The sequence below is a fragment of the Saimiri boliviensis genome, chromosome 9 (assembly GCF_048565385.1).
Source record: "Saimiri boliviensis isolate mSaiBol1 chromosome 9, mSaiBol1.pri, whole genome shotgun sequence".
Taxonomy (NCBI): Eukaryota; Metazoa; Chordata; class Mammalia; order Primates; family Cebidae; genus Saimiri; species Saimiri boliviensis.
Window position 1 is genome coordinate 48,285,408 of NC_133457.1, and position 13,690 is coordinate 48,299,097.

At 40.3% G+C, this 13,690-nt stretch overlaps 1 protein-coding gene and 1 non-coding gene across 2 annotated transcripts in view; one reads left to right on the plus strand and one right to left on the minus strand.

Annotated features, from left to right (window-relative positions):
• ATP1B3 (ATPase Na+/K+ transporting subunit beta 3) overlaps positions 1-13,690 on the minus strand; it is a 58,185-nt gene that overhangs the window by 16,947 nt on the left and 27,548 nt on the right. Inside the window, exons 2-3 of the mRNA XM_039461914.2 lie at positions 8,032-8,160; positions 4,809-4,916 (exon numbers count right to left, since the gene is read on the minus strand). Of these exons, the coding sequence (XP_039317848.1) occupies positions 4,809-4,916; positions 8,032-8,160 (237 nt within the window). The remainder of the gene's footprint in view (positions 1-4,808; positions 4,917-8,031; positions 8,161-13,690) is intronic.
• Positions 8,742-8,845, plus strand: LOC120360874 (U6 spliceosomal RNA). The gene has a single exon (XR_005577275.1). It is a non-coding gene; the product is annotated as a U6 spliceosomal RNA (small nuclear RNA).

Sequence of the window (13,690 nt, forward strand, 5' to 3'; positions counted from 1 at the left end):
GAGTGAGTGTAGTGACTCATGCCTGAAATCCTAGCACTATGGGAGGCAGAGATGGGCAGGTAATACTTGAGGCCAGGAATTTGAGGCCAGCCTGGCCAAGATGGTGAGACCCTGTCTCTATTGAAAATACAAAAATTGCTGGGCGCGGTGGCTCAAGCCTGTAATCCCAGCACTTTGGGAGGCCGAGGCGGGTGGCTCACGAGGTCAAGAGATCGAGACCATCCTGGTCAACATGGTGAAACCCCGTCTCTACTAAAAATACAAAAAACTATCTGGGCATGGTGGCGCGTGCCTGTAATCCCAGCTACTCAGGAGGCTGAGGCAGGAGAATTGCTTGAACCCAGGAGGCGGAGGTTGCGGTGAGCCGAGATTGCACCATCGCACTCCAGCCTGGGTAACAAGAGTGAAACTCTGTCTCAAAAAAAAAAAAAAGAAAATACAAAAATTAGCTAGGTGTGGTGGCGCAGGCCTGCAATCTTAGTTGCGTGTGAGGCATGAGGGTCGCTTGAACCCAGGAGGCAGAGGTTGCAGTGAGCTGACATCATGCCACTGCACTCCAGCCTGGGCAACAAAGTAAGACTGTCTCGATTAAGGAAAAAAAAAAAAAAAAAAAAGACCAAGATAACAGGAGGAATGAATGACCCTAAAGGAAAGAGATAATTAGAACAAGATAAAAATTTAAGTACAATTAGTATTAACTGCAGGAAAAATAGAGAAGACATTGTTTTTTAACCAGATGTATTATAGTATCTGTCAAACATGAAAAAGGAGCGCCTAAGGATCAACAACAGTTGAATGTTTTAAAAAACAAAAAGAGTTGAAAATTAAAGTAAATCCCCAGAAAGTCTAATTAAGTAAAAACAAAGTAAGAGAAAAACCAGAGGTCCAAGACCCAACAAACAGAATAGTTCTAGAAAGAGAAAGCCAGAAAATTGAGTTGAGGAAATTACCAAAGTAGTAACGAAATCCTTTGCCTGAACTGAAGAACTTAAGTCTTCATCCTGAAAGACCTGCAATCAAGTCTCAGCAAAATACTTTGAGGACAGAAATCCATATAGCAATTTTAGAACTCAAAAGAGATAAAGAAAAATGAAAAAGAACATTAAAAACTTTCAAAGAAAAAAGACAAATACAAAGGAACTGAATTCTGTACGGAGGTAAACAATCAAATATAAAGGCAGAAATAATTCATCTTCAGAAATGAAAGGGCTCAAATTTACATTTCATGTGTCTTTTGTTATGAAATTACCTGAGAATGTACTCCATCAAAACTAAGGAGTAAATTAAGAGAGAAAAAAAGGGCAGGGGCCAAGAAACAGTGGATTCAACTAAAGAAAGTGGTAAAAGGAAGTTCCCCAAAGGACAGCTGGGAGTAAAAGGCTGCTGTAGAAATAGTACAGACTGCAGCCAGAGGGGAAGGGCTCTAGGAAGGAGTTTTCCAGAAAAAAAAAGACTCAAGAAAATACCTCAAATGACAGTTTACAAATAAGGAAGTCAGAAGAGAGTATCTACAGATGATTGAAGAAGATATAAAAACCAAGTATAAAAAGGCAATCAAAAATAAAACTAAAAATAGTAATCAATTATTACAGATTTGAGAAAGGGGGGAAGGTCTGAGACATGTGAGCTAAGTAAAGAAAATGTATAAAAGTGATAAATGATAATACGCTAATAAAGAAAAGTGATAATGTATAAAAGTAAAAAATCAAGAACCAGCAGAAAAAGTGTAATATTTATAGACACAGAATACTTCCCAGCACTTTGGGAGGTGAAGATGTGTGGATCACTTGAGGACAGGAGTTAGTTCAAGACTGGCCTGGGCAACATGGCGAGATCTCATCTCTACAAGAAATTTAAAAATTAACTAGGTGTGATGATGTGAACCTGTAGTCCTAACTACTCCAGAGGCTGAGTCAGGAGGATCACTTGAACCAAGGAGTCTGAGGCTACAGTGAGCCGTGACTCTGCCACTGAGTGACAGAGACACCACTTCAGACAAACAGACGAAGGAAATAAAAATGTGTCCAGAATCAGACTATTTTTCACAACCTTCATTTCTCCCTCCCTTGCCAAGCCACTGTCTCCACTTATCTGGATTACTGTAATAGCCTTCTAACTAGCTTCCCCATTCCCCACTTCTAGTCTAGTTTCAAAAAGCAGCCTGTAGGATCCTTTAAAAAATCCAAGATAGGGCCGGGCGCGGTGGCTCAAGCCTGTAATCCCAGCACTTTGGGTGGCCGAGGCGGGTGGCTCACGAGGTCAAGAGATCGAGACCATCCTGGTCAACATGGTGAAACCCCGTCTCTACTAAAAATACAAAAAATTAGCTGGGCATAGTGGTGCGTGCCTGTAATCCCAGCTACTCAGGAGGCTGAGACAGGCAAATTGCCTGAATCCAGGAGGCGGAGGTTGCGGTGAGCCGAGATCGCGCCATTGCACTCCAGCCTGGGTAACAAGAGGGAAACTCCGTCTCAAAAAAAAAAAAAAAAAAAAAAAAGAATCCAAGTTAGAACATGTTATTATTCACTGCTTAAAATCCCCCATCACGGTCACTGTAAAAGCCAAAGAACTTAACAATGGCTTCTAAGGACCTACACAGTCTGGACCTCCTTGAATTTCCTAACCTCAGTCTCCTATACCTCTCCCCGGGGCCCTCTCATTTCCTTGATGAATCTTCAACATATCAGCACCATAAGCCTCAGGGCCTTTGTACCTACTGCTTCCTCTGCTGGACATTTCCATGGCTAGTTCTTTTCCCTCCTTCAGATCTTCCCTCAAGAATTCCCTTTCAATAAGGCTTTCCTAGACCACTCTGCATGTAAAACCACAACCCTTCCCAACTTACCCTGAATCTCCTTTTTCTGCTTTATTTTCCCCCTCAGTGCATACTATCTTCTAATTCACCACTAGACTAAGCTCCAGAAAGACAGGAATCTCTCTTCTGTTCATTGTTGGAACCCAAAGGAGTGCTTGCCACAAAGCAGGCCCTCAAAAAATATGTGAATAAATTAATAGGACTTCTGCTGGAAGAGAGCAGGGCAGGGAACACTTCATTGCAGACCTTTTTTAGGTATTAAACCATGGATACTTTCACAAAAGTCTTTATTTAAATAATAACAACATATTTAACTGTCAAGGAAAAGAGACTTAGGAAGACAGCTAGGAGATAATGTGAGATTAAAAGCAGCTTTTGGTTTAAGATAGGAGGGAGTTGAAGATTTCTGCAAGTTGACAGGAAGGATCCAGTAAAGACAAAAAGGCTAAATACATACCAGAAGAGAGAGTACACAGTATGTTTCTGAGACAGTGAGAGAGGATGAGATCCAAAGCAGGCAAGGAAGGGCAGATCCCCATCAGAGCAGGACAAATGTGACAGAAAAAATGGCTGCCACTGTAGATTTGCTTTATTGGCAATGGAGAAACTGGAGGAGCTCCCATCTGAGTTCTTCTATTATCTCTTAAAATAAGAAATCAGGCCGGGCACGGTGGCTCACGTCTGTAATCCCAGCACTTTGGGAGGCTGAGGTGGGTGGATCATGAGGTCAAGAGATCGAGACCATCCTGGTCAACATGGTGAAATCCCATCTCTACCAAAAATACAAAAAATTAGCTGGGCATGGTGGTGCGTGCCTGTATTCCCAGCTACTCAGGAGGCTGAGGCAGGAGAATTGCCTGAAGCCAGGAGGCAGAAGTTGCGGTGAGCTGAGATCGCGCCATTGCACTCCAGCCTGGGTAACAAGAGCAAAACTCCGTTCAAAAAAAAAAAAGAAATCAGGTTATATGAAGAGAGTGAGTTATAAGGAAAATGGTAAGGGGTGAGTGAAAGTTGGAAATAATCCCTTCAGAGAATTATCCAGAGAAATTCCATAGGATTTCCAGGCAGTTAGGCAAGCCCAGTTGAGGGAAGTGCTCAAGTGCTCACAGTGCTATTAGTCCCACTCAGTATCTTGTCTAGAGCAGCACCTGGCTGCTCAGGCACAGAGGCACAGGGCGCAGGGGCACAGAAGGATGAGCTACATCTAGTAATTATATGGCTTTATCCAGGAGCGGGGTTGTGCCACAGTGTGTGACACAAAGACTGAGAGGGCTAGGATATTAGAGCACCAGCATAAGTCAAAGTGAAATAAAAACCATGGAATTAAGCTACATAAAAGAGAAAGCGGAATGGGAGATGAGATGAAGTAATGTTCTAGGGAGCAGCTTCAGGTGTGTGTGGCTGAGGAAGAGATGAGCTGATCAAGAAACACAGGCTCGGGCATTTGATGATTACTCATATGACTGTTAACACTATTCACATAAATGGTTGGGCCAAGCAAAACAGGAGGAAAAACTGGGCTAGGTAGCTCTCAAAAAGCAGTACAAACTGGTAACTTTGAGAAACAACTGATGTATTAAAAATCAGATACAGACATAACTTTAAAATAATAAACACAATTTCCCATCCCTAACAAAACACAACATTGAATGTAAAAGATCCAAGTTCTCAGAGGAGTTATTTCACACAATATAGATTTGCTCTGTTAACTAAAATATTTAGTTTTAATGCAGAATAAATCTTACATCTCAAAGAACTTAGTGTACTTATGTAAGACAGAAAAATCAAATCTACTGCCCATTAGTAGGTCCCTGCATCCTTCCGTAAGTTAGAATAGTCTCACAAGTATATAAAATGCACTTAGTTGTCTGTTTAACAGAAGGAAATAAAAGGTAATACAAATTCTAAGAACGATGTCTCTAAATGTAATCATAATTTGGTACTAATTTCTATAACTAAAATCTTTGACCTTACTCTAAAACAACATACTCACGTTTTAGAAACTTCTTAAGGTCTGCAATGTACCCTGCATAGGAAGTTGGGTCAGACACACTGAATGTATATTCCAATGCAGTCACTGGTTTTGGAAAAACCATAAGTCCTATAAAGGGATAAAGGAGGGAGACTGTGAAATTTCCTTCTCTCCTTTTCCTTACTCTTATCTCTAAAAAGCAAATCTCAGCAAATTACATGGAAAATTGTGTTCACAGTATACTGAAACTATCAATAGCTTCCCAATTCTAATTATGAAGGCATAGACATTGAAATTAAAAAGAATTGAAAGCTTCAAAACCATCTCAGACATTATCGATTAGAAACCTTCCCTAAATTTGATTATCTACAGTTAATTATAATCTGTTCCTTTTTAAAAGATGCAATTTTGGCCGGGCGCGGTGGCTCAAGCCTGTAATCCCAGCACTTTGGGAGGCCGAGGCGGGTGGATCACGAGGTCGAGAGATCGAGACCATCCTGGTCAACATGGTGAAACCCCGTCTCTACTAAAAATACAAAAAAGTAGCTGGGCATGGTGGCGTGTGCCTGTAATCCCAGCTACTCAGGAGGCTGAGGCAGGAGAATTGCCTGAACCCAGGAGGTGGAGGTTGCGGTAAGCCGAGATCGCGCCATTGCACTCCAGCCTGGGTAACAAGAGCGAAACTCTGTCTCAAAAAAAAAAAAAAAAAAGATGCAATTTTACTTTGAACTCTCTATATTCATTTTTTAAAAATCAAATAACACTTTTAGGTTTTGCTAATATACCATTAATACAAGGATAAAAACTTTAGCAAATCAAAGCCTAAGTACTTTTGTCATTTAAATTGCAACTGTATGGAAACATTCCTAAGACAGCTAACTCCTTTTCAATGACAAAGGTCTATGCATTTTAAACTTTAGGGCAAATATTCTTCCTTCAATAGCAGATACTGCTCTGTAGTTAAAATGTGGATTTCGCATACTGGATGTGGAGTATAACAATCAACAATTTCCTGTCATAAGCTGACACCCACGTAACACAAAACATGTTTCTTATGCTTATTAATGAAGAAAAGGCAAGAAGATTTATCTCTAAGAAACAATCAGGCTTCCAACTTTAATATAACTTTTCCTTGTTTAAAAAGCATCAGATTGGCTGGGCACAGTGGCTCTCATGCCTGTAATTCCAGCACTTTGGGAGGTCAAGGCAGGCGGATCACTTGAGGTCAGGAATTTGACAGCAGCCTGGCCAATATAGTGAAACTCCATCTCTACTAAAAATACAAAAATTAGGTGGGCATGGTGGCACATGCCTGTAGTCCCAGCTACTTGCGAGGCTGAGGCAGGAGAATGGCTTGAACCTGGGAGGCAGAGGTTGCCGTGAGGTGAGATGGTGCCATTGCACTCCAGCCTGGGCGACAGAGCGAGACTCCGTCTCAAAACAAACAAACAAACAAACAAACAAACAAACAAAAAACCCATAAAAAAAGCATTAGATCTAGATTATTAATTCAACCTTGCACAAAGTCTTTAAAACAATTCTAAAATTTTTGCTAATCCTCAAGCATTCCTATATTTAATATATTATATAAGGGATATGTTAAACATTCCCATATTTAATATATCACACATGTACATATAATGTTATATGTATATAATATAAACACATATACTATACATATTATATATGTGTTACAGGTACATATGGGATATGTTAAACATTCCTATATTTAATATATCACATATGTAATGTATATGTATATGTGTATGTGTGTATATATACTTAAACTAATGACAATTTAAATACTAAAACAAGCGACAAATAATTTTAACAAATTTAGTTTAAAACTGTGTACTTAAAAATATTTAACACATTACTGCTTATATATTTCATGCAATATTAATAGCGTTCAGTGTTTCTGAAATAGATCAGACCATGTTCAATGGTAAGTCACATCACTTAAATAGCAGGTAAAGAATAATAACCTTGGGCTTGGTGAAGTGGCTCACGCCTGTAATCCCAGCACTTCGGGAGGCAGAGGCAGGCAGATCACCTGAGGTCATGGGGAGTTCGAGACCAGCCCAACCAACATGATGAAACTACTAAAAATACAAAAAATTAGCTCTACTAAAAATACAAAAAATTAGCTGGGCATGGTGGCACATGCTTGTAATCCCAGCTACTTGGGAGGCTGAGGCAGGAGAATCACTTAACGCGGGAGTGGAGATTGCAGTAAGCCAAGACTGCATCATTGCCTAGGTAACAAGAGCAAAGCTCTGTCTCAAAAAAAATAGTAACAAATAAATAAAGGACAGTTAAAAAAAATAAAACCAGGAGGTAGAAAATGTGGTTTAAATGTTTCAGTTTTTTACTGCATATATTCTCCTCTATAATAAATTTCATTTCCAGAAGAATATCAAGAGGAATTAAACATATGAAGAGTATGTGCATTTTGTTCTCGATGAGGTATTGTTATTAAACATCTTACCAGTTTCATTACTAACCAATTAGAACCACAAAGTATGTATTTTATAAGCCTAAAGCTCTAACCCAAGCTAGTGCCAAAATACATACCTTAATTACTCAAAGCAAAGTAAAACTGCTCTACGATACTCATAAGTCAATGTAATTATAACTATGTTCTTCAAACTTGGCTTACTAGAATTCACAATATTCATTTCTGCTTATTTCTGAGAAAAAAACAAAACAAACAAAAAAAACACTGAACCAAAACAAGCTACTCAAACTTTCAAAATTTATCAGTATATGAATGTAAAGGTCTTTAAATCACTAGGCAAATATCAAACAACAAAAAAATTAAAATCTTCATATTACTCAACTCCAAGGTTTAGCTGTCTTCTATCTGCTATACAGAACAGATTTATGGTGACGATAAACTATAACTCAATTTTGTTAAAAGTCGTAACTGCTGCCGGGTGCGATAGCTCATGCCTGTAATCCCAACACTTTGGGAGGTGGAGGCAGGCAGATCACCTGAGGTTGAGGGGAGTTTGAGACCAGCCCAACCAACATGGAGAACCCGTCTCTACTAAAAATACAAAATTAGCTGAGTGTGGTGGTGCATGCTTGTAATCCCAGCTATTTGGGAGGCTGAGGCAGAGAATCGCTTGAACACCGGAAGCAGACGCTGCGGTGAGCTGAGATCACACCATTGCACTCCAGCCTGGGCAACAAGAGTGAAACTCTGCCTTAAAAAAAAAAGTCATAACTGCAAGATAATTACCTGGGCTAGGAATCTGGTCACGATATTTTGGAACCTCATCGTTGAGAGTCTGAAGCATAACCCACATCGTGAATGAGAAGAGTGCAGCCAGGAACCCATAAAAAACTAGGTAGAAGAGCAAGATCAAACCTGTAAAAGAAAATGAAACGTATGAAATGTGCACCTGTGTGTGTGTATGCATGTTTGGCCAGGTTAAAAAACAACCAACTGTTCTTGCAAGGCTATGATCCCAAGCTTTGCCATGCACGTAGCCAAATATCCTCATTTTCAGGACACATAAATTTGCCCAAGCAAGGGGTATTTTAGCAGCCAGCATCCACCCACCCCATGACTCCTTTCTTCTAGTACTTCCAAGTTAAAGCAGCCTCCACCATCTACCATTCAACTCTGGTTCAAAATCAAAGCTTTAAAATTCCAGCACATAGGGGAATGTTTCCTCAAAATGAACTTGGTGCCCTCTAAAAAGATAAAAGATGGTTTCAGGTAAACAAAACACCCAATATTTACATGTTCCTTTAAGTGGCAAATAGAAAAGAATTAATATATGAAACCTATATTTCACAGACAGTAATTTGCTTAAATTTAAATTTTAGAAAGTGAGTTGATGGCTCCCAACTGTAATCCCAGCACTTTGAGAGGCTGAGATGGGAGGATCCCCTGAGCCCAGGAGTTTGGACCAGCCTGGGTAACCAGTCTTTACAAAAGATTAAGTGCTCACTTCGGTAGCACATCTACTAACAGTGGAACGATACAGAGATTAGCACAGCTCTTGTGCAAGGATGACATGCAAATCTGTAAGTCATTCCATATTTTAAAAATTAAAAATATGTATATTTTAAAAACTGAGTTCATTTAAAGAATATTAGGAAATGTGCAGAGAAGGCAAACTCATGAAGATAGCACTCAATGAATAAAGTTTAGGACACACTGCTCAAGTGGAAGGGCTCGTGCAAAAGTGAAAAAGGACAAGGCCAGTAACAAGCACTCTGATCAATGCAATTTCATAGCTCTAACTGCTGAGCACAAAGCAAGATTTGGCAGAACGCATTTCAACATTAAAATCTCTTTCCTTTTACAATTTGGGAACACTACTGTTTATATTCAAAGTTCTAGCATCAGAAGTGGCTGCCCACAAGTGTATTAGAATACATTGGTAAAGTCGCTTCTTTATATTTAAATGTTTAAAAACTGATCAAAGATTGCTTTCTGTAATAATATATTTCTGAATATACTCTTTTTTTCCTCCCTGGGGAGTGGCTCCACAACTTTTTCCTGATGACCCCAAAACAGACTGTGCTAAAAGCTGGGTAACTTTTATTTCTCTATTGCAAGGCAGGAATCACCCCCAGCCCCCTTTTTCAAGTAAAGGGGAAACAGTTAAAGCAACTTCATTTCACAATTTAGACTAGCATTCCACCCCTCCCCCCAATTACCAGGTGGTCAAAATAAGGATGGAGAGGACAGAAGAGAGGAGAACAGGATGTCACCTTCAGACAGCCACCTTCATTCAGACTTCCCTACCACATACTGCGATCCTGTTGCAGAAAAAGAAAAGGAAGACCAATCTCAAAGAGGTAATCAGTTTGCTATGAAATGAAACACACAGAAAGCCCACAGGCCAGTTTAATAAGATACGGAAGAGAAATGATTCTTTGAGATCTAGGTGTTTGCAGGAATGAAATCCTCTACACCAGGGCTGACAGAAACATAAATGCAATGAGTGTGGCTGTACTCCAATAAAGTTTTGCTTACAAAAGTAGGCAGACTCGGGCCACAGTAGTTTGTTGACCCATGCAGTTGACATTAAACTGGAGATGTCTGGAAAAAGGTGCTAAGAAAGAGTTTAATTATTTAGCAGTGTGTTTTTAAGTCATCTTAAGATATTCTTATCACAATACTGTTTTGAACACTTGATTTTAAATTTGTAGGAAAATAATGTAAATTAAATTTGTAAAAGTTACAAAACAAATATATAGCAGATATGAGCAAACTATCAAAATCTGCCTTCTAAAGAACTATTAGACAACGAAAATGAGTACAAAGAGTTATGTTCATAAAATATATACACAAATTAACAGCTATGTTCCAAATCTGATGCCATATACTAGTGGCCGTTAGAAACAAGTAAACAAATTATTTCCAGCACTGAAGTGAGTTCTCCTTACACTTGAACAAGATCCTTCTGCCAAGAACCAAACCTAGTTTTTAAAAACTTAAACTAGTTAGTCTCACATATAAATATCATATGATACTTTATCAACCACCTCTTCACTCTACTAAGAAAAAAAAATCAGAAAATAGTAAGCTGCAAACTGTTGCTCTTACCCAGAGCAACAGTTAACTAATTTAACTGGCAGTTAAATTAGTTACTCAGATGTAGTTTGCTGATGGGGCACTAAATGGGGGTGTCCTGACTTAGTCATGGATAGTGTTCATGGAACCTGTTCAAGGTGCCATGCCCACCTCAGTGCTACTTGATGTAAGCAGAAAACAGCAAATACAGCATAAATGGTGCCTATCATATTACTAATGTTCCCTAGTTTAAAAACTTTCAACAATCCCAGCACTTTGGGAGGCCAAGGCAAGTGGTTCACTTCAGGTCAGGAGTTCAAGACCAGCCAGGCCAACATGGTGAAACCCTGTCTCTATTAAAAATACAAAAAATTAGCCAGACAAGGTGGTACACGCATTGCAGTCCCAACTACTCAGAAGGCTGAGGCAGGAGGATCACTTGAGCATGGAGGCAGAGGTTGCAGTGAACTGAGATTACTGTCCTCCATTCTGAGTGACAGAATGAGACTTCATCTCAAAAAAAAAAAAAAGGAAAGAAAAAAGAAAAGAAACTAAGATGGACTTAAATGATGAAGAAACATGAATATTTTATTTATTTATTTATGAATGACAGAGTTTCACTCTATGCCTAGGATAGAGTGAAATGGTGCAACCTTGGCTCACTGCAACCTCTGCCTGCAGGGTTCAAGTCATTCTCCTGCTTCAGCCTTCTGAGTAGCTGGGATTTATAGGCACCTGCCACCATACCCAACTATTTTTCTATTTTTAGTAAACACGGACTTTCACCATGTTGGCCAGGCTGGTCTCGAACTCCTGACCTCAAGTGATCCACCATACCCAGCACCCCTCTTCATTTCTGTTCCTTCTCTCTCTCCTCGTACTTTTGATAAGGGAGACAGTGGGTATGAGATAGAGATCCAGCTGGAGGCAGTGCAGCAGAGTGGTTATATACATGGGCTGTGCTAGAGAATCCAACAGGGCTCAAATCCTGGCCTGATCACTTTCCTGCTCTGCGACTTTGGGCAAGTGTCCTAATTTCTACCCCCATTTGAAAAAAGTAGTAAAGGTAATATCTAATTATTCACATTATAGAAAGGAAAATAAAAGCCAAGAGATTTGACAACATAAAAACAAAACTCCTAAGGGGGAAAAATGCAAATTAGAAACATTTTGGAATGATAATGCAACTAGGCTTTATGGAAGCATATCATTCTAGTTACCCTCAGGTACCTAGATACTCGGTACCTAATCAATTGCCTTTTATTCTCAAAAAATGTTTTGACAAATGAGGTCTAACTCATGTGGACTCTACGAAAGAAAAAACCAAGGCCAGGCGTGGTGGCTCACGCCTGTAATCCCAGCACTTTGGAAGACCGAGGCAAGTGGATCACCTGAGGTCAGGAGTTCAAGACCAGCTGACCAACATGGTGAAACTCCGTCTCTATTAAAAATGCAAAAATAGCCAAGCATGGTGGTGCACCCCTGTAATCCCAGCTACTCAAGAAGCTGAGGTGGGAGAATTGCTTGAACCCAGAGGGCAGAGGCTGCAGTGAGCCAAGACTGCGCCACTGCACTCCAGCCTGGGTGACACATCAAGACCCAGTCTCAAAACAAACAAACAAACAAACAAACAAACAGACAAACAAACAAACAACAACAACGAAAACAGGCAGGCAAGAAATCTGGCAAGGCTTACTGTGTCACCCAAGGGAAGGAGAAAAATAAGCCCTGTCTAGTTATCCTGCCTCAACCACACTGGGCGTACAATTCAATTCTGGTACCAACCACCCTGCTCTACGGGCTCAGTCTTTCCCAGGAATGCCGCTGCAGAGGTCTCCCCACCACCCGCACTTCTGACCAACTAGTTACTAAAACAGGAGCTTTCCACTGCACCCTCAGGTTTGTTCACTAGAATGACTCACACAACTCAGGAAAGTAAGTGCTCTCCTTAGGATTCCAGTTTTATTATAAAGGATACACAGAGTGAGGTCTGAGAGGGAATGCAGCTTCTGTGTCTTCTCCTTGAGGAATTAGGGCAATCTCCTTCCCAGCACATCTGTTTCTCAACCTGGCAGCTCCACTGAGCGTCAGTGTCCAGAGATTTTACTGGGGTTTCATTACGTAGGTATGACTGACTAAATCATAGGCCACACAATAGAGCTCAATTTCCAGACCTCTCTCCTGCCCTTTGGAGGTCTGGCTAGCTCAAAGTCCCAACCGTGTTGGGACTTGGTTTGGTCTCTCTGGGGTACCAGCTCCCATCTTGAAGCTATCTAGGGACCCACTGCTATTCACTTCATTAGCGTATTAAACACATGCCTACTACTCAAATTCCAGGTTCTTTAGAAGCTCTGTGCCAGGAACCTGGAAAAAAGATCAAACAAATTTTGAGACAGGGTCTTTCTCTCACTCAGGCTGGAGAGCAAGGGTGCAATCAAAGCTCACTGCATCCTCAAAAATCCTAGACTCAGAGTGATTCTCCTGTCTCAACCTCCTGAGAAGTCGGGACTACTACAGGTACGTGCCACCACACTCAACTGGCAAATTATTTTTCTTTTTTGAGACAGGAGTTTCTCTTTTTGTCCACACTGAAGTGCAATGGTGCGATCTCTGCTCACCACAACCTCTGCCTCCCAGGTTCAAGCAATTCTCCTGCCTCAGCCTCCTGAGCAGCTGGGATTACAGGCATGTGCCACCATGCCCAGCTAATTTTGCATTTTTAGTAGAGACAGGGTTTCTCCATGTTGGTCAGGCTGGTCTTGAACTCCCAACGTCAGGTAATCTGCCTGCCTCGGCCTTCCAAAGTGTTGGGATTACAGGCGTAAGCCACTGCGCCCAACTGACAAATTCTTTATTATGCAACACCAGCACACATAATCTGGACATAGGAAAAAGTCACTGGGTTTCATGAGGGCCTCGTATATGCCCCCTCAACATATGACTAGACCCTGTGATTTCACTCCCAACCTCTGCATACTAATACCTTCTTGTTATCTTCAGAGACCTAGACGCTAGAAAGATTGGGGCTCTCAGAAAATTCTGATGACTAGCAACCATCTCCACTTGGCAAATAAATTAGCATTCTGATTATAGTTTAAAACATTTTAAATCAGAGGCATGAATAATTTCTAAAAAATACATTATATGAACAGGTACAAGTTTATAATCTTTTGTAAATTTGAATTTTTTAAATGGCACTGATTTTTTAAAAATGTTATTTGCATACCATTCACATATGTAAAGTTTAGATTTTGTATTCATAGTTGTACAACCATCACCATAATAGATTTTAGAATATTTTCAATAGCTGCCCAGAAAACTCCATACCCATTCCCATTCCTCCCCTCCCTGCACTCAGCTCCTGGCA